The 19,192-nt window shown below is 45.7% G+C and overlaps 1 protein-coding gene across 4 annotated transcripts in view; it reads right to left on the bottom strand.

Annotated features, from left to right (window-relative positions):
- Positions 1-19,192, bottom strand: part of TMOD1 (tropomodulin 1) — a 69,177-nt gene that overhangs the window by 13,519 nt on the left and 36,466 nt on the right. For all 4 annotated transcript variants that reach the window (XR_011362156.1, XM_069962114.1, XM_069962115.1 and 1 more), the window contains exons 7-8: positions 5,305-5,412; positions 2,714-2,857 (exon numbers count right to left, since the gene is read on the bottom strand). Coding sequence is in view for 3 of the 4 variants with exons in the window: in XM_069962114.1 (XP_069818215.1) it covers positions 2,714-2,857; positions 5,305-5,412 (252 nt within the window). In the remaining variant the exon portion in view is untranslated. The remainder of the gene's footprint in view (positions 1-2,713; positions 2,858-5,304; positions 5,413-19,192) is intronic.

Here is a 19,192-nt window from a genome sequence, read left to right as displayed (position 1 = left end):
TTACTCACTGTATATACTGACAGCAGCTCCCTGTTTACCTCATAGAGCTACAATCAGACTCCCCTCCTCCAGGCTGTACTGTTCTGCTCTGTGGTGTTTCTGCCCATAAGATGGCCGACATGGAGGAGCATGTGACCAGGCCCCGCCCCCCAGTGTCCACCACTGAGCCTGTATGTGTCTATGGAGAACACAGTGGACAGGGCATGTCACATGCTCCTCCATGTCAGCCATTTTGTGGACTGAAACAAAACAGAGCAGGGCAGCCCAGCCTGGAGTAGGAGAGTCTGATTTTAGCTCTATGAGGTAAACAGGGAGCCTGCTGTCAGTATATACAGTGAGCACACTTACTAATACTTTGTACTGACCTATTTTACTATAAAGTGGCCAACTCCTTTAACGGTCCGTGGGGAAGAAGGAGACAGCCCTAGGTAATAGGCTGTATCCCGGAATTCCAGGCGGTACTCTGGCTGTCTTCTCCTTCCCCACAGACTGGGAAGGCACCAGGAATCCAATGCAGAAGGTTCGAGTTCTCTAGAACCTAAGATTTTCCGCTGTTCGATCATCTCTAGTCACTTGACTTGCTGAGCAGGCAGTCTATCAACCAGGTCGTGATGTCGGCTCTGCAGGATATTCGGCAGGGGTCCTGGAGCAGCAATCCAAAGCTGAAGAGGCATAGAGAAAGGTAAGTTGGAATAGTTTGTTATGTTCCCCCCTGTCCCAGTTTAAAAAAAAAAAAAAATTCCTGTGGCCGGAATTTTCCTTTTATACTTTTGTGTGGGAGATTAGCTCTGTAGAGCAGGGAATATATGGGCAAATGGGCCTCCTACTTGTGGTTCAGTAACAATATCATGTTTTATCACGAAGGAGCACTCAGGCAATTCTGAGAACACATCTGTATTTCTAAGGACAAACTCTTTTGCCTGTTGTTTTTGGGCACTTCTTGGACCTTTAACAAGGGGTGCTTACCACTGGCACCAGCTCTTCTGGAAAAGCCTTACTAGCTCCTACTGACAGAGACTCTCTGCCCTTCCTTGATTTAAGTAAATTCACATGGTACAATTGTTCTGGCTTTTACCTACTTGGCTGAATAAAGGGAAAAAAAATCTACCCCAGTCCACCGTAGGTTCTGGTCTGGCAAATTCCAGTCCCCCATTGCTCCCCATTTGTAGTTGCTTCTGAGATGATGCATTGAGACACAGCTGTGGCCAGTGATTGGCTCAGCAGGCAGGCCCTGCTCTGATATGTTATGTCAGAAGCAGCTACAAGTAAGAAGCAGCAGGACCAGAGGCTACAGGGGAAGGGAATGGGGTAGGTAAGTATTGTTTATTTTTTGATTTTTAGCAGCTCCTGAGTAACATATGAAAAATGTTTAAATCCTGGAATACCCTTTGAGGCTAGGTTCACACACAGTATTTTTGCTCAGTATTTTGGTCAGTATTTTGCAACCAAAATCAGGAGTGGACTGAAAACACAAAAAGGCTCAAACACATGTTCAAACACTGTTGATATTAAGTGGATGGCCGCCATATAATAGCAAATAATTCTCGTTGTTTTAAAACAACGGCTGTTGTTTTGAAATAACAGCCCTTGTTTGCCATTAAATGACAGCCATCCACTAAATTTCAACAGTGTGTGAATTAAAAAAAATTGTATAGTATGGTACCGTGTTAGCCAGAAAAATCCATATTGTGGTAAATACTTGAAATCAAAGTGATACCTTTATTGGCCAACAAAAATTTGTTAAGAGCTGTGAGCTTTCGGGATTCACAAGATCCCTTCGTCAGACAAGTTCACAAATGAATGACTTACAGAAACAGCACAACATTTTAGGGATGTTACAAGCAAGAAGGGAGAGACATCTGCGAATTGGGGGGGGGGGGGGGGGGGATATACATTACATAGATAAGCCAGGGCAAGTGTGTGAACATAGCCTTTCTGTGTTTTCAGTCCACTCCTGATTTTGGTTGATAAATACTGACCAAAATACTGAGAAAAAAATACTGTATGTGAACCTAACCTTAAAGGGAACCTGTCACCCCCGTGACGGGGTGACAGGCTCCCGACCCCCCGTTAGAGCCCCATGTACTCACCTAATCCCGCCGGGTCCCGCTTCTGGAGGTGGTCGGGTGACGGAGATCTCAGCCGCTGCAGCCCAGCGCGCGCTGAGAGATGAGTCCAGCACCCATAGAGAATGACGGAGCGCTGGACTCTCCTGTCATTCTCTATGGGTGTTGGACTCATGTCTCAGCGCGCGCGCCGGGCTGCAGCGGCTGAGATCTCCGTCACCCGACCACCTCCAGAAGCGGGACCCGGCGAGATTAGGTGAGTATATGGGGCTCTAACGGGGGGTCGGGAGCCTGTCACCCCGGCACGGGGGGGTGACAGGTTCCCTTTAACCTCATCCTTTAGTGATTGACCATAGACGTGTGTCCAGACCTTTATGTTTTTCTGTAACATTACCGATGACCAGTTTTTATGTTTTCATAGGAACTTCTGCCACCAATCCAAGGCTACTTAGGGGAATGTAACCTGGGGATTATCTGCAGTGAAGTCCAAATTGCCATACAGAAGCTGAAGGGTGAAAAGCAGAGAATCCCTTAGACTTTACCCTCCAGTTTAGGCAGCATAAAAACTGAATTGCAGCTTAGTGGGTCTGTTGTCTGATCTGAGACATAAGAAGTGATGATCATACACTGATGTGAAAAATTCTCACCTGATTATCTATCTTCAGCTCAACCAATGATGTGTTTTGCTGCAGAGATTCAACAAGAGCTAAGATTCCTGTTCCACTGATGAAATTAGACTCCACATTTAAGCTCTTTAGTGTGGTATTGACCTTTAGCATATCTGCAAAAGCCTTCAAAAGAGAAGAAGACCTGGATCAATATACAGGGCTCCAGATTAAAAAATTTACCTAGGAGCCATTGGCTCCTAACCTGAAAAATTTAGGCGCCAAATAGAATATTTGGTCGCCAACATTTTAAAACATGTAACATTAATGTTATGTTAAATGGGACTTACTGTGTGCAGAGGCCACGGCAGCAGCCTCCTCCTTTAGATTCTTTCTTTTCTTAGTTTGAAAACGTTCAACATGGAAACTTGCAACTTGACAACCATATACCCCCCTGCTGCCGGTGTGTCCCATCTTACCGGCAATGATCTACTATATATATATAGCCCCTGGCAGCCGATGACATATAGCCCCTGTGGCAATGTATATGGGAAGTGGTACTGTGCAGTGTATACATACAGACACTGAGGGGAGTGGTACTGTGCAGTGTATATACATACAGACACTGAGGGAAGTGGTACTGTGCAGTGTATATACATACAGACACTGAGGGAAGTGGTACTGTGCAGTGTATATACATACAGACACTGGGGGAAGTGGTACTGTGCAGTGTATACATACAGACACTGAGGGAAGTGGTACTGTGCAGTCTATACATACAGAAACTGAGGGAAGTGGTACTGTGCAGTCTATACATACAGACACTGGGGGAAGTGGTACTGTGCAGTCTATACATACAGACACTGAGGGAAGTGGTACTGTGCAGTCTATACATACAGACACTGAGGGAAGTGGTACTGTGCAGTCTATATATACAGACAGAGGGAAGTGGTACTGTGCAGTCTATATATATACAGACACTGAGGGAAGTGGTACTGTGCAGTCTATATATATACAGACACTGAGGGAAGTGGTACTGTGCAGTCTATATATATACAGACACTGAGGGAAGTGGTACTGTGCAGTCTATATATATACAGACACTGAGGGAAGTGGTACTGTGCAGTCTATATATACAGACACTGAGGGAAGTGGTACTGTGCAGTCTATACATCCAGACACTGAGGGAAGTGGTACTGTGCAGTGTATATACATACAGACACTGAGGGAAGTGGTACTGTGCAGTCTATTACACATACAGACACTGAGGGAAGTGGCCCTGTGCAGTCTATACATACAGACACTGAGGGAAGTGGTACTGTGCAGTGTATATACATACAGACACTGAGGGAAGTGGTACTACTGTGCAGTGTATATACATACAGACACTGAGGGAAGTGGTACTGTGCAGTGTATATATATACAGACACTGAGGGAAGTGGTACTGTGCAGTGAATACATACAGACACTGAGGGAAGTGGTACTGTGCAGTCTATACATACAGACACTGAGGGAAGTGGTACTGTGCAGTCTATACATACAGACACTGAGGGAAGTGGTACTGTGCAGTCTATACATCCCCCCCCCCCACCCCCACGCACTGACTACCGCACCTGGCCGCCATCACAATAGACACACTACCCAGGCCGCGGTCCCCCCCACACACATTACTGGCCGGCCGCCACCCCTGCCGCCCCTGCGGTTATACTCACCAAGTCACCAACAATCTAAGTATGGTGCCGCTGGGGTGAACTTGAGGATCCGCTGGGTGAGGAGAGGCGGGAGAGAGGCGCTGGATGAGTGTGGCGCCTCTGCGGCCGTCCGTCCAATGAATGACGGACGTGCTAGATGACGTCACTGGAGAAGCGTGTCCCCAGTGTGCGGAGACACGCTTCGGTGCAGCGTGCGGAAGGCGGTCACTGTCCTTAAAGAGACAGTGCGCCGGGGCCAGTCGCAAATGGCGCCCAGATTAATAAATCTGGGCGCCATTTGCAAGATGTCAGTCGCATTGGCGACCATTTTGGTCGCCATCTGGAGCCCTGATATACAGTACTCACAGTTCCTGCCGACCGCTACAAGTAATAGAGACCCTTTAAACAAACAAAACAAAAAAACTGAAACAAAAATTCTGCAGTTTGGCCCGCTTTAAAAAGGGGTGGGGCTTAAAAAATGGGGCATGTCATAATTATCGCTCAATTATCGTTACAGTGGCTACATGTAGGATTAACCGTGATAATGATTTAGGCCAATATCACCCAGCCCTAATTATAATGTAGACAAGTATTCTTCTAGGTTTTTCCAACAGAGAAAGAAAGAATCTATGATACTGGGGGAAGGATATTTATGCAGATGTTTAATTATACTGTATATTACCAATCAGCTCCACAGGTTAAACTTGCTTCTACTCACTTTAACCATTTCAAATATAATAAACATAGGGGGAGATTTACATAGTAAATCAGGCGGGACCTGTGCCTTCCACTGAATATGATTTGCGTACACCACAGAAAAGGCAAAAAATGTGCCCCATACACTATAGTACATGTACAGTGAGGCAGTTTGTTGTAATAGGGACAGACATATGCAGCTCTATAAAAGAAAGCCCAAAATGGCAGCTTAGTTTTGTTACTTACAAATGCAACAGGATCATTGCTCCTTGTTCCCACAATGCTGAGCTTCTTCACATGGGTATTATTTTTCATTGATTGAGCATAATCTTTTAATGTAAGTATAGGAATGTTCTAGAAATTAAATACAAGTTAAAAGAAATAAAATAGAAGAGATGTACAAGGGAATGCTAATATTTAAACGCATTACAAAGTCCCCATGAAATAAGACCCTTAGGCTATGTTCACACACAGCATAGATAACAGCTGTAATTGATTACTACTGTCAAAATAATGAACATATTTACAATTGTTTTATCTGTTCACACATTGTTTTATTTTCATAGAATTAGTCGTATTTGGCGTGTATAGTACTGTGTGTAAACACAGCCTAAATCTAACGCCACACCTGGTATGACGCCCCACTTTTTGCCAAGCTCCTTCCACTTGGTGAACTTCAGCCAAGGTGTCAAAAAGGCGTATTTTTTTGCAAAAAAAAACAAAAAACAATTAATGAAACACTTAAAAAAGAAAAAAGTTATTTTATGAAAATTATATCTACATGTAGGCTATGACCACACAACGACTTTTTTTGACCGTTTGACAGAAGCTTTTTCTATGGCTGTCATTTCAAGCCCACATTACAGCCGTTATTTCAAAACAACACCCAGCGTTAGCGGCCATGGATTAGCGGCCGTTGTTTTGAAATAACAGCTGTTATTTGAGGTTAAAATGACAGACGTCCAAAAAATTGCTGTCAAAAAAGGAGTTGTGTACTGGTGTCCATAAATTGTAAAATAAAGCACAATGTAATTGTAAAATACAGTACAAGGTGTCATTTTTTTGCGCCATGATCTGTTCTTTCTATCAGTAGCTTGCTTGCATATATGTGACTTTTTGATCACTTTTTGTTACAGCTTACGCTGTTTACCGGGCGAGATCAGGAATGTGCTAATTTAATAGTTCGGGCAATTCTGCATGCGGCGATACCAAATATGTTTGTTAATTTATTTTAATTTATAAAAATGATCGATTAGATCATTGCTGTATTATTCTGGTCTGCAGTCAATTACCGAGACGGGATCAGTGTCAGTGCGACGCTAAACCACAGCCTGGTAAGGAGAAGGGATCTCCCCTCCACGATCGCATTGCGGGGGTTGTTCCCCCTGCTAGACACCAGAGATAGGGGGAAGATAATACATTTTTAAATGCAGCTGTCAGTGTATATGTATATTTAGCGGGCGCGGGGATCGGACTGTGCTTGCTAATAGCCGTGGTCCCAGGCTACAGATAGCACCCGGGATCGCAGCAGTTCAGAGCGGGGTCGCCGCGCGGCCCCACTCTGAACCGCTCTCCCGCATCAGGATGTACAGTTACGTTCTGATGTGGGAAGGGGTTAAACAAATTCACAAATTTCTGTTTTAGGGATAATTTACATAGTGTGGCATGGTGGGGCTGTAAGAGGCAGTTCTGTGCCTCTGGAGTGGAAATTAGAGTTCAGGTGAAGCTCCTGGTCCAGATACTCCACTCCAGCCCTAGAGCTACTCCACTCCAGCCCTCCAGCCCTAGGCCTGTGGGAGCTGCAGACAAGAAGTCTGGGTGAGACAGTGTACCTGGTCAAGTGGAGCAGTAGGCTCAGAAAGTCAGCTAGGGAAGCTGCAATGTGTAGTCAGTGGCTAGACAGCCCAGGTTTTATTTTATTGGCAGTGTTGCCTATGTCTTGTGTTTTTCTTTGATCGGATAAATAAAGCTGACTGAGGTCAGTATAAAGCATACAGCACTGACTGGACTGCAATTTGTGATGTGCCAACCGTCTCAGGCCCAGGAGATGGCGATCCCAGCAAGTGAGTAACCCCCAGATTGTCACATATGGTGGAGGATGCGGGCAAGAAAATGGCACATGAAGTTTGTGGCTGGATTTAAAGAGCCAGAAGCCTTATAAGAGGTTGTGTCTCTGTGGAGCAAGAGATATACAGAGACTGTGTTTCTGCTGGTTTTAAAGGGCCGGAAGCTTTATGAGAGATTTTGTCCCTGTGGAGAGAGACATACAGAGACTGTGTTGCTGTGGAGAGAGACATACAGAGACTGTGTTGTCTGGATAAGGCCAGTATTGCTTATGTTTGAAGCTGGTGTTTCTGCTGCATAAAGAATATTGTTGCCATGGGTCTAGCAGAGGACTATGTCAGACGCATATGGGACATTAAGCGCCGTGAAGACATGGCCAAACAGATGGGTCATAACCTTGAGCAGTTTGAAGCAGAGCGAGAGGCAGCTTGAGCCCAACTGCAGGAGGCGGCCAACCGAAAAGTGCAGGTGTCCAAGCCAAGTGGTTGCTGTACCAAGGTCCCAGGTGCTTCCTAGTCTGTTTCTCCAGATATAAAGCGTGAGGGTGCCGTCTCTAAGGGCAACCAGCCAGAGCCAGGCTTGAGATGTATGAGAATGGACTGTTGTGTAATTGGATGTGCTTTTGCCAAGTGCCCAAGTGTTAAAAATTCACTTTTTCAGAGACGCCATGTTGTTGCTAGGAGCAACCAACCAAAACAGCAAACGGCCGTCACTGAGCAGAGAGAGCCATGTTGGAGGTGCATGGGAGCGGGTGTCTGTGCATCATATTGTCCTCTGGTCAGGAGATCAGAGAAACTCAAACCAAAAACCTGTGAATTGCTGGTGGGTGGAATCCCACTGCTGGTTGACCTGGATTGTCGCCAGGAGGTGTCCAGGGTCCACCCCGATATTATACTGTTCGTGAAGAGTCGACCAGAGCCGTATGGTAAGACTATTCTAATTGAGTTTAAAACCTGTTATGGGACAGTAAATCATGTGCTGGAGGTCTGTGCAGAGCTTGAGGTGGAGTTCATACTGGGCAGAGACTTTCCTTATTTCTGGCAGTTGTGGGAGGGAGAATCCCCTGTAAATTGTGCTGTACCACTGCCTAAGGGGGAGGAGCCAGGAGAACCATATCCAAAAGTCCCAGAGATACTAGTGGGTGGAGCCTCACTGTCTTACTGTGTGAACTGTGACCAGAATGAGTCCAAATGTTCAGCGATGGTACCAAGTGAGGAGAAGAAGCCTGTGGCTGACAAAACCATCCTGATACCTGATGAGGTTATTGCACAGTCTGAACATGGACTTGAAAAGTCAGATGAACTTGAGGATAAAAATTTATTGCATGCAATGTCTGTTGAAAATGTCACCCAACCAGCAGTTATGTGATAGTGGTAATGTCACCCAGCAGTTATGGGATAGCAGTAATGTAATGTTAGATTTGCTGCCTAACATGCATGTAGCCCATAACTATGTCACACAACCTGAGCAGGTAAATGATGGGTGTGCTACAGAGTTAATTCCAGTGAATGCAGAATGTGAACTAACCTCTAAAGAAGACAGAGCAGTAGAGGGGATTAGCTCAAGTGTGCTCCTAGAGGTCATGGTGTGTAATGACCAGAAGATTGCATGTGATGAGGGTGCAGTGCTGCCCCTAGAGGTCATGGTGTATAATGAACAGAGTATTGCTTGTGATAAATGTGCTGTGGGGGAAAGCAGTACGGAGAGTTTGGTGGCCTTTACCCCCTTAGTGACCGCCATGCTGCCTTTTCACGGCGGCCACTAATGGGCTTTATTCCGATGCGTACGCCTTTTAACGGCGGGCGCATCGGAACAAATTACCGCCCGGCGGCGGCTGCAGGACGGGTGATCAGCGGTCAGTGTGACCGCTGACACCCTCCTGTAACTGCCCGGAGCAGTCAAACCATGCCAGCGGCATTTAACGGGTCCCGGTGGATCCCGGACGTCGCGATGTCCCGCGGCGCTGTCCGGAGTCCCGATGTCTCCATGGTGATCCCGGGGTCCTAATGAAGGTCCCCGGGGTCACCATGGAGATACCTGATGCTGACAGAGGTGGCTGTGGCTATTGCCTGTCAGCATGAGGCATGATACAATACATTGCAGTACATCAGGTATTGCAGTACACTAGTATTTTACACTAGTGTACAGTAATGTACACTAGTGTAAAAGTAAAAAAAAAGTGTGCACCAAACACAACACAGCCCCCCCCAGCCCCCCCCCCAATAATAAAGATGCATTACATTCCCCATACACTATAAAACATTACATAAAAGTGATCAAAAACACAAATCCTATACATATTTGGTATCGTTACGTCCGTAACGACCCAATCTATAAAACTATATCAATAATTATATCGCACGACACACGCTGTAAAAAAAAACAAAAAAAAAACAGTATCAGAATAGCTGTATTTTATCAATGCACTTTAGAAAATACGTCATAAAAGAGATCAAAAAGTCATATACATATAAAACTTGGTATCAATAGAAACTACAGATCTTCCCACAAAAGATGAGAACGCTATGGATCTTGCAATGCGGGGACAGTTTTTGTGGGTTTTTGCTAGGAAGATAAGTTTCTATTGCGCCAAAGCAGTAATAGTTAAAAAAAAATATATATACAAATGTGGTATCGCCGTAACCGTAGCGACCCAGAGAATACATGTATTATGTTCTTAGTGACCGCCGATATGGATTTTTTTTACGGCAATCACTAATGGGCTCTATTCTGCTGCCATCAGCTCTTTATGGCGATGGTGCAGAATAGTGCAGCGGCGCCGGTAATGCCCGCAGCCCCCTCCTCTCAGCTATCGGAGGTCGCTGAGGGGTTGGGGCAGAGTGTGGGGTCAGTCCCGGCAAGTCCCCTCACTGGCGATCGCCTTTATTATCAGTATAACGGCGGCCGCCGGTAACAGACATTGCCAGTGCAGCTGAACGCTTTCATATTTTCTCACCGTGAATCCACAGTGAGAGGAGATGAGAACATGTCCCCCCCCTGTCCCCAGAATTAACCCTAGTGACCTGGCCACTGACCCTCCCCTCCCTGGGCGGCCATCTGATCCAAGATGGCCGCCGCCGTCACTGTGAACAGACTCTGTTCACAGTGATGGATTCCTAAAAATGATCAAAGCTTCATTCTCTCCACCACCGGAGGTGGCGGAGAGCATGGGGCAATGATCGGTGACCACCCGGTGTGGTCCCAGTACAAGTGATCAGCGGTATATACTATATACCACTGATCGCTTGTTCCAAATGGTGCCGGCACTTTTTTACGCATGTCACCAAAGTCAAGTGCCCTGGATTACCCGTAACCACCCTGGATTACCTGTAACCACCCCAGATTACCTGTAACCACCCCAGATTACCTGTAACCACCCCAGATTGCCCGTCACCACCCCAGATTGCCCGTGACCACCCCAGATTGCCCGTAACCACCCCAGATTGCCTGTAACAACCCTAGATTGCCTGTAATCTCCCCAGATTGTCCGTATCCACCCCAGATTGCCCGTATCCACCCTAGACAGCCCATAACCATCCCAGACAGCCCATAACCACCCCATATTGCCCGTCACTACCCCAGATTGCCTGTCACTACCCCAGATTGCCCGTAATCTCCCCAGATCGCCCGTAATCTCCCCAGATTGCCTGTATCCCCCCCTGATAGCCCATAACCATTCCAGACAGCCCGTAACCACCCCAGATTGCCACAGACTGCCTGTAACTACCCCAAATTGCCTGTAACCACCACAGATTGCTCGCAACCACCCCAGATTGCTCACAACCACCCCAGATTGCCCGTCACCACCCCAGATTGCCCGTCACCACCCCAGATTGCCCGTAACCACCCCAGATTGCCCGTGACCACCCCAGATTGCCCGTAACCACCCCAGATTGCCTGTAACAACCCTAGATTGCCTGTAATCTCCCCAGATTGTCCGTATCCACCCCAGATTGCCCGTATCCACCCTAGACAGCCCATAACCATCCCAGACAGCCCATAACCATCCCAGACAGCCCATAACCACCCCATATTGCCCGTCACTACCCCAGATTGCCTGTCACTACCCCAGATTGCCCGTAATCTCCCCAGATCGCCCGTAATCTCCCCAGATTGCCTGTATCCCCCCCCTGATAGCCCATAACCATTCCAGACAGCCCGTAACCACCCCAGATTGCCACAGACTGCCTGTAACTACCCCAAATTGCCTGTAACCACCCCAGATTGCTCGCAACCACCCCAGATTGCTCACAACCACCCCAGATTGCCCGTCACCACCCCAGATTGCCCGTTGCAACCCCAGATAGTCAGTGAACACCACCAGATTGCCCGTCACCACCCCAGATAGCCAGTGAACACCCCCAGATTGCCCATCACCACCCCAGATAGCCAGTAACCACCCCTAGATAGCCAGTAAACACCCCAAGATTGCCCATAACCACCCCATACAGCCAGTAAACACCCCAGATTGCCCGTAACCACCCCAGATTGCCTGTGACCACCCTAGATTGACCGTAACCACCCCAGATTGGCACAGTCATGAACGGATGATTAAGGCTGCGGTGTAGCAGCCGAAACGCGTAGGCTTCAGTTGGGGGCATGCCGCACGTGTGTACGGTGACGGAGATACAATAAACAACGCACTTGATTCCACCTTGCCGGGAGCTGGACTCGTTTCTTTTCCGCACCAGATTGGCACAGACTGCTCGTAACCACCTCAGATTGCCCATAACCCACCAGATTGCCTGTTGCCACCTCAGATAGCCAGTAAACACCCCGAAATTGTCTATTACCACCCCAGATAACCAGTAAACACCCACATATTGCCTGTAACTAAAATGACACTCCTTCTCTTCTGAGCCCTGCTGTGTGCCCATACAGTGGTTTATGTCCACATATGGGGTACCATTGTACTCAGGAGAACGTCCGTTACAAATTTTGGGGTGCTTTTTCTCCCCTGTTCCTAGTGAAATTGAGAAATTTCAAACTAAACAAACATGTTATTGGAAAAATTCAATTTTTCCACTTTCCTCCAATACCTGTGGGTTCAAAATGCTCACCACACCCCAAGATGAATTCCTTGAGGGGTGTACTTTCCAAAATGGGGTGACTTTTGGGGGGGCGGGGTTCTATTCTGTAGACATTACAGGGGCACTGCAAAGGCACCTGGCGCTCAGAAACTTCTTCAGAAAAATCATGCACTGAAAATGCTTGGCGCTCCCTTCTTTCTGAGGCCCGCTGTGTGCCCACACAGTGGTTTATGCCCACATATGGGGTACCGTTCTACTCAGGAGTACCTGCGTTACATATATTGGGGTGAGTTTTCTCCCCTGTTTCTCGTGAAATTGAGAAATTTCAAACTAAACAAACATGTTATTGGAAAAATTTTATTTTTTCATTTTTACTGTCTTCTTTTGAATACCTTCCTCTAATACCTGTGGGGTCAAAATGGTCACCAAACCCCAAGATGAATTCTTTGAGGGGTGCACTTTCCAAAATGGGGTGACTTTTGGGGGGGTTCTATTCTGCTGACACTACAGGGGCTCTGCAAACGCACCTGGCGCTCAGAAACTTCTTCAGAAAAATCTGAACTGGAAATGCTAATTGGCGCTCCTTCCATTTTGAGCCCCGTTGTGTGCCCACACAGTGGTTTATGCCCACAAATGGGGTACCATTCTACTCAGGAGAACCTGCGTTACATATATTAGGGTGAGTTTTCTCCCCTGTTCCTCGTGAAATTGAGAAATTTCAAACTAAACAAACATGTTATTGGAAAAATTCTATTTTTTCATTTTTACTGTCTTCTTTTGAATACTTTCCTCTAATACCTGTGGGGTCAAAATGGTCACCACACCCCAAGATGTATTCTTTGAGGGGTGTACTTTCCAAAATGGGGTGACTTTTGGGGGGATTCTATTCTGCTGACACTACAGTGGCTCTGCAAACGCACCTGGCGCTCAGAAACTTCTTCAGCAAAATCTGAACTGGAAATGCTAATTGGCGCTCCTTCCCTTCTGAGCCCCGCTGTGTGCCCACACAGTGGTTTATGCCCACATATGGGGTATCGTTCTACTCAGGAGAACCTTCGTTACATACATTAGGGTGAGTTTTCTCCCCTGTTCCTTGTGAAATTGAGAAATTTCAAACTAAACAAACATGTTATTGGAAAAATTCTATTTTTTCATTTTTACTGTCTTCTTTTGAATACTTTCCTCTAATACCTGTGGGGTTAAAATGGTCACCACACCCCATGATGTATTCTTTGAGGGGTGTACTTTCCAAAATGGGGTGACTTTTGGGGGGATTCTATTCTGCTGACACTACAGGGGCTCTGCAAACGCACCTGGCGCTCAGAAACTTCTTCAGCAAAATCTAAAGTGTAAATGCTAATTGGCGCTCCTTCCCTTCTGAGCCCCGCTGTGTGCCCATACAGTGGTTTACGTCCACATATGGGGTACCATTGTACTCAGGAGAACCTGCGTTAACAAATATGGGGTGCATTTTCTCTCATGTTTATTATGAAAATGAGATACTTTAATCTTAACAAATATATTATTGGAAAATTTCTATTTTCCATTTTTTTCCGGCCTAATTGTGAATACTTTCCTCCAGCCCCTGTAGGGTTAAAATGCTCATTATACCCCTAGATTAATTCTTTAAGGTGTCTAGTTTCCAAAATGGGGTCACTTATGGGGGTTTTCAGTATATAAGCCTCCTAAATCAACTTAAAAAAAGAACTGGTCCCTAAAAAGATCAGTTTGGGAAATTTCATGAAAATTTGATAAGTTGCTGATACATTTCTAAGCCCCTTAACACCCTAAAAAAGTGAAATATGTTTACGAAATGAAGCCAGAATAAAGAGGACATATTGATAATGTGACTTACTAACCAATTTTTGTCATGTGCCTTTTTTTTTTTTTAGAAGCAAAGAATTTCAAAGTTCATAAAGTGCAAAATTTTCATTATATTTTGAAGTTTTTCACAAAAAACACACAAGACAGTGACCAAATTTTGCCACTAACATAAAGTACCATATGTTACGAAAAAACTATCTCAGAATCGCTAGCATACGTTAAAGCATCACTGAGCTATAAGCGCATTAAGTGAGACAGGTCAGATTTTGAAAAATGAGCCTGGTCATTAAGGCCCAAACAGGCTTGGTCCCTAAGGGGTTACTGACACAAGTGAGGCCAATGTGGTTGCTAGTGGCAACCAGATATCTGCTGTAGATGGTAAGAAGGAGGGTGAGAAGACTGTTGACAAGCGTATCGGTTTGCATAATACCAGGAGAGTCACCTACAAAGTCAAACAGCATGTGAGAAGTGACTGTGGCAGTAAGCGGTATGTATGCTGGGTTTGTGGGGCGCGTTTTTCCCAGCGTGGTGCAGTGAGAATGCATGTGATGCAGAAACATAGTGAAAATGTGTTGTGTATTCTCACACCTACACTGCGTCCTTACAGTGAGCGAGGCAAGAAGTTCTGCTATAATGTTTTTCATCACCGCTGTGCTAGCCTGCTGTCCAACAAGTATCACAGAAAGAAAAGAAGGGTAAAAAGTGACCAGTGTGAACATGGTTGTAGACAGAAATGTTGCATGAAGATAGCTAGGTGTGCTTGGCCTGGTAGGAAGCCGTATGCACGTGGCTTGACTGAGAGCGCCCCCTATGTCTATGACAGTAAGCCTGGTGTGGATGATTGTGTTACACTGCAGAGCAAGATAGACCTGAGGGATGCATCCAGTGGGGTCAGTGGTGGTCACACAGTAGTAGCATCCAGTGAGGTTAGTAGTGGTCACACAGTAGTAGCATCCAGTGAGGTTAGTAGTGGTCACACAGTAGTAGCATCCAGTGAGGTTAGTAGTGGTCACACAGTAGTAGCATCCAGTGAGGTTAGTGGTGGTCAAACAGTGGTAGCATCCAGTGAGGTTAGTGGTGGTCACACAGTAGTAGAAGAGCCACCAGAAGCTGTTCCTGTGGCTAATGTGAACATGCCTCAAGTAGCAGATGATGAGATGGTGGCTAGAGAAGGTCAGGTTGAAGAGCTAGTGCCTCTTACAGGAAGTCTTGAAGCTGCTGAGGTTCATATAAATGGTGAAAAGGTGACTCTGGAGGAACTGAGTCTTCAGTACACAGATGTGCATGAAGAAGCTGAAGGGAAGACTTTCACTTTGGAGACTGAAAGTGTCTGCAGTCTGTATGTTGCCCTGTCTGGAGTGAGAGGTAGTGAGGCCTATCAGGCAATGTCTGAGCCAAGTGTCACTCATACAGTCCCATCCAATGTAGCTGGAAGTGAGAGGTTGCATGTTGCCAAGGGTAACAACCTGGATGTTACCAATAAGGGAAACCAAATTGCATGTAAGAGTAAAGACTGTGTGCATGCTGACAATGAGGACTGTGTGCATGCGCAGACTGGTTCTCAGTACAGCCGTCCTATGTATGTCTCCACTTATGGACGTGGTCATAAAAGAAATGAACGGCAAAGTGAGAAAGTGGGGTACGGTGTTCCTGTATTATGGAGAATGTGGGGAAAACAAAAATCTCATGAAAAGCATCCCCAGAAAAAGAAAATAAGTCATGAATGGTGTCACATCTTACCCCAATATAGGACCTTTGACTCAGGAGGGGGTGTTAATAAAGTGACAAGTCCTACGGCCTTTGTCAGGGGGGGAGGATATGTGGCATGGTGGGGCTGTAAGAGGCAGTTCTATGCCTCTAGAGGGGAAATTGGAGTTCAGGTGAAGCTCCTGGTCCAAATACTCCACTCCAGCCCTAGAGCTAATGAGGTTCTGAAACCCACCTGGTGGAGCTCTATTAGAGACTCCAGAGCTTCCCAGGTGAAGGCTCCAAGGTGAAGACTCCCAGGGTGGGAGAACACAGGCAGCGCTAGGCCTGTGGGAGCTGCAGACAAGAAGTCTGGGTGAGACCAGTCTACCCGGTTAAGTGGAGCAGTAGGCTCAGAAAGTCAGCTAGGGAAGCTGCAATGTGTAGTCAGTGGCTATACAGCCCAGGTTTTATTTTATTGGCAGTGTTGCCTATGTCTTGTGTTATTTGAATGGATAAATAAAGCTGACTGAGGTCAGTATAAAGCATACAGCACTGACTGGACTGCAATTTGTGATGTGCCAACGGTCTCAGGCCCAGGAGATGGCGATCCCAGCAAGTGAGTAACCCCCAGATTGTCACAATAGTAAGATCAAAAACCAAAAGTTTTGATGCAAAATACACATTTCTTGCGTCTCTGAGTGCCACAAATTAAACATCTAGAGCTAATATGAGAAACAAACAAAGAGTGGCCATATCAAACAATAGAGAAGTGCACACTCATCAGATCATGAAAAGCTATAGAAAGTAATTTTAATGATATCAACACCACAAGATGTGTGGGACATGGTCCCAACAAGTGCAAGTGAGTCCTCATAAAATGTCTTAAAGGGGTATTCCCCCCAAGAGCTAAAATATGAAATGCCCCCAAACCTAGCTGATCTTACTCACCAAGTCCCCCTGAGAATTTTGGGTCGTCTCCCGCCTTTGTAGCTGCTGCCGTTCCTGAGAAAAAGTTTTTCTAAAAGCCGATCTATAACAAAGATAGGGAACTACATTGGGGAGCCACTGGGGGCCGTCTCTCTGAAGCCAGGTGAGTCGGATGAGATGCGGGAAGGGATTGGGGTGCCGCTGGGGGCCGTCTCTCTGATACAGGGTGAGTCGGATGAGATGCGGGGGGGGGGGATTGGGGGGCTGCGGGGGGCCATCTTTCTGATGCCGGGTGAGTTGGATGAGATGCGGGGGGGGGGGGGGGGATGGGGTTACACACTGGGGGCAGGGGCTGCTCTCAGAGAGGGAGATAGTGATCATCAGCACCAGCTGTCACTATCCTCCCTCACTTCAGCGTGCTGGGTTAGATGCACTAACCCGGCTCATTGAAGAGACTGAGGACACGTGATGCCGTCTCGGAAGGTAAGGGCCAGGGTCAGGGAGTGTGTCGATTGGACTGAGAGCTGATGATTCTATGTGTTCCGTGGGGGTGAATACATCTAGATAACAGCAAAACTGTGCAGAATCCATAATAACTTTATATTGGAAAGATGGAAAGATATGGGTGAGCAACGTATTAATGCAAAAATAATTTTTGGGGGAATTCCCCTTTAACCAGTAAAACAAAGAACAAGACAAGTGATGTGTTCTTTGTTGGTTTCTAGTGTAAGCACTGGACATATCGGTTTATATTAGCTGTGCTCACCTCACTATAATTGTTTACAGCTAATATCTCACGCATCTGTTTTTTGAAAAACTGCCACTGCCAAAGCCAGTAGTAAATTCAGCACTAAGCAGACGTATAAAGCTTTCCTTTATACTTTCATTGGTTCAGTCTCCTGAAGGCAGCTTTTTGGCCTTGTGCTGGTTGACAAAAAGAGACTATACACACAGAGGGTGTAAAATTTAGACTGGTGCAAACTGCCCACAGCAACCAATCACAGCTCCTCTTTCCTTTCAGCAGAGCCTAAAGCTGAGCTGTGATTGGTTGATGTGGGCAGTTTGCACCAGTCTAAATTTGACACCCTTTGATAAATCTCCCCCAGAGTTTTTCTGCTCAATGCCTCCATCAATTAAATGACTACCTTCTCTGTCAGTGTGCAGATGACTAGGACTTCCTGTGTTTGGTCTTTTTTTTTAACCAGCACAAGATTAAAAAGTATAGCTTTGTTTTAAAGCATGATGATAAAAAATTGTAAATTGCAAACATGCTTTATATCGCATTCCCCTGCTGATTTAGATTTTGAAAGTTTTAATGACAGGTACACTTTAATGTTGGGGTAACTACTTCCCACAATGTCTTTTTTTAGGAAAAATAACGGCCGTTGTTTGATAATGATAACTGTAAATAATGATCACATTAATTGTGGCCATCATTGTAATACTTCCAAAACAACAGACAATATTTTGCCTCAAGAGACATTGTGGGAACATAGCCTTAAAGGAATGGATAGCTACACACTAAAACTTTGGGAAAATAATGTTTTAAGTTTTCCATTTAAACTTCTCCACTCCACAGAGAATCCATAATACTGTATTATAATGGAAGTATTAATGTACTTTTGTTCCATTAGAAGGAGCACTCAGGTTAAAAGTCCTTTCTAAAGGACACAATGTATAAGTCTATATTGACAGCATTTAAAGATGTCTTTCCAAGCTTCTCTTTCAGTTCACAGATACCATGTAACACAATCTTTTGTATTTCTGCACTTACCCCCAATAACTAAAGAGTTTTTTTGCACATCCTTAAGATCCCTAATTTATTATGCATTCCCTCAAAAAAAAAAAAGAATATTTGATGGTTTCAGAACTGAGGCAAAAAGGAAAGCAATGCAGTGTCTTATGTAAATTTTTCCTCCCAAAGATGTGCTGGGTCTTATTTTCAGCTAAATGTCTTATTTTTTTTTATCATGAATAATTCACATGTCACATGCACAGCAGGGCCAGAGTGTACAGTATGGTGGCTTCCGGCCACCAGGGGGACCTCACCACAGGACACTCAAACAGCACAGCATGGACAGTTTACACTAAGGCGGCAGCCAATGGGATAGCAGCAGACTGTGTGCAGCTCTACATCTGGCAGTAGGGGGACAAACGAAATGGTGGCAGGTGATGGGCCTCTTGATGTCTTTCTTGCACATTTACAAGTGAGAGCCACAAAAAGGGGTTGGCAGCAGACGACGTTCTTTATGTCTTCCATGCAGCTGCTCTGCAACGAACTGTGAAGGTAGGGGACAATGACGGCGGGCTGAAAAGAATCACAGCTGCATATCCTGGTGTTCTGTTTGGCAAGCATGCTTCCAAACAAAAACTTTGCTAGGTCTTACTTTGGGGGATGTCTTATTTTTGGGGGAACAGGTTATTTATTTTTTTACCTAATGTTGGAGTACCCCTGCTGAGACCCCTGCGGATTGTTAGAATGAAGGGGCAGACACACACATCAGTGCTCGCTCTGCCTTTTCATCTCCGTCTCACGGCTAAAGTAGCAGTCGACAGAATTATAATGGAGCCCTACAGAACTTCCAGTACAGCAAAGTTCC

The sequence above is a fragment of the Dendropsophus ebraccatus genome, chromosome 3 (genome assembly GCF_027789765.1).
Source record: "Dendropsophus ebraccatus isolate aDenEbr1 chromosome 3, aDenEbr1.pat, whole genome shotgun sequence".
Taxonomy (NCBI): Eukaryota; Metazoa; Chordata; class Amphibia; order Anura; family Hylidae; genus Dendropsophus; species Dendropsophus ebraccatus.
Note: the sequence above shows the minus strand (reverse complement) of the source record. Positions and strands in the feature narration are given on the sequence as shown.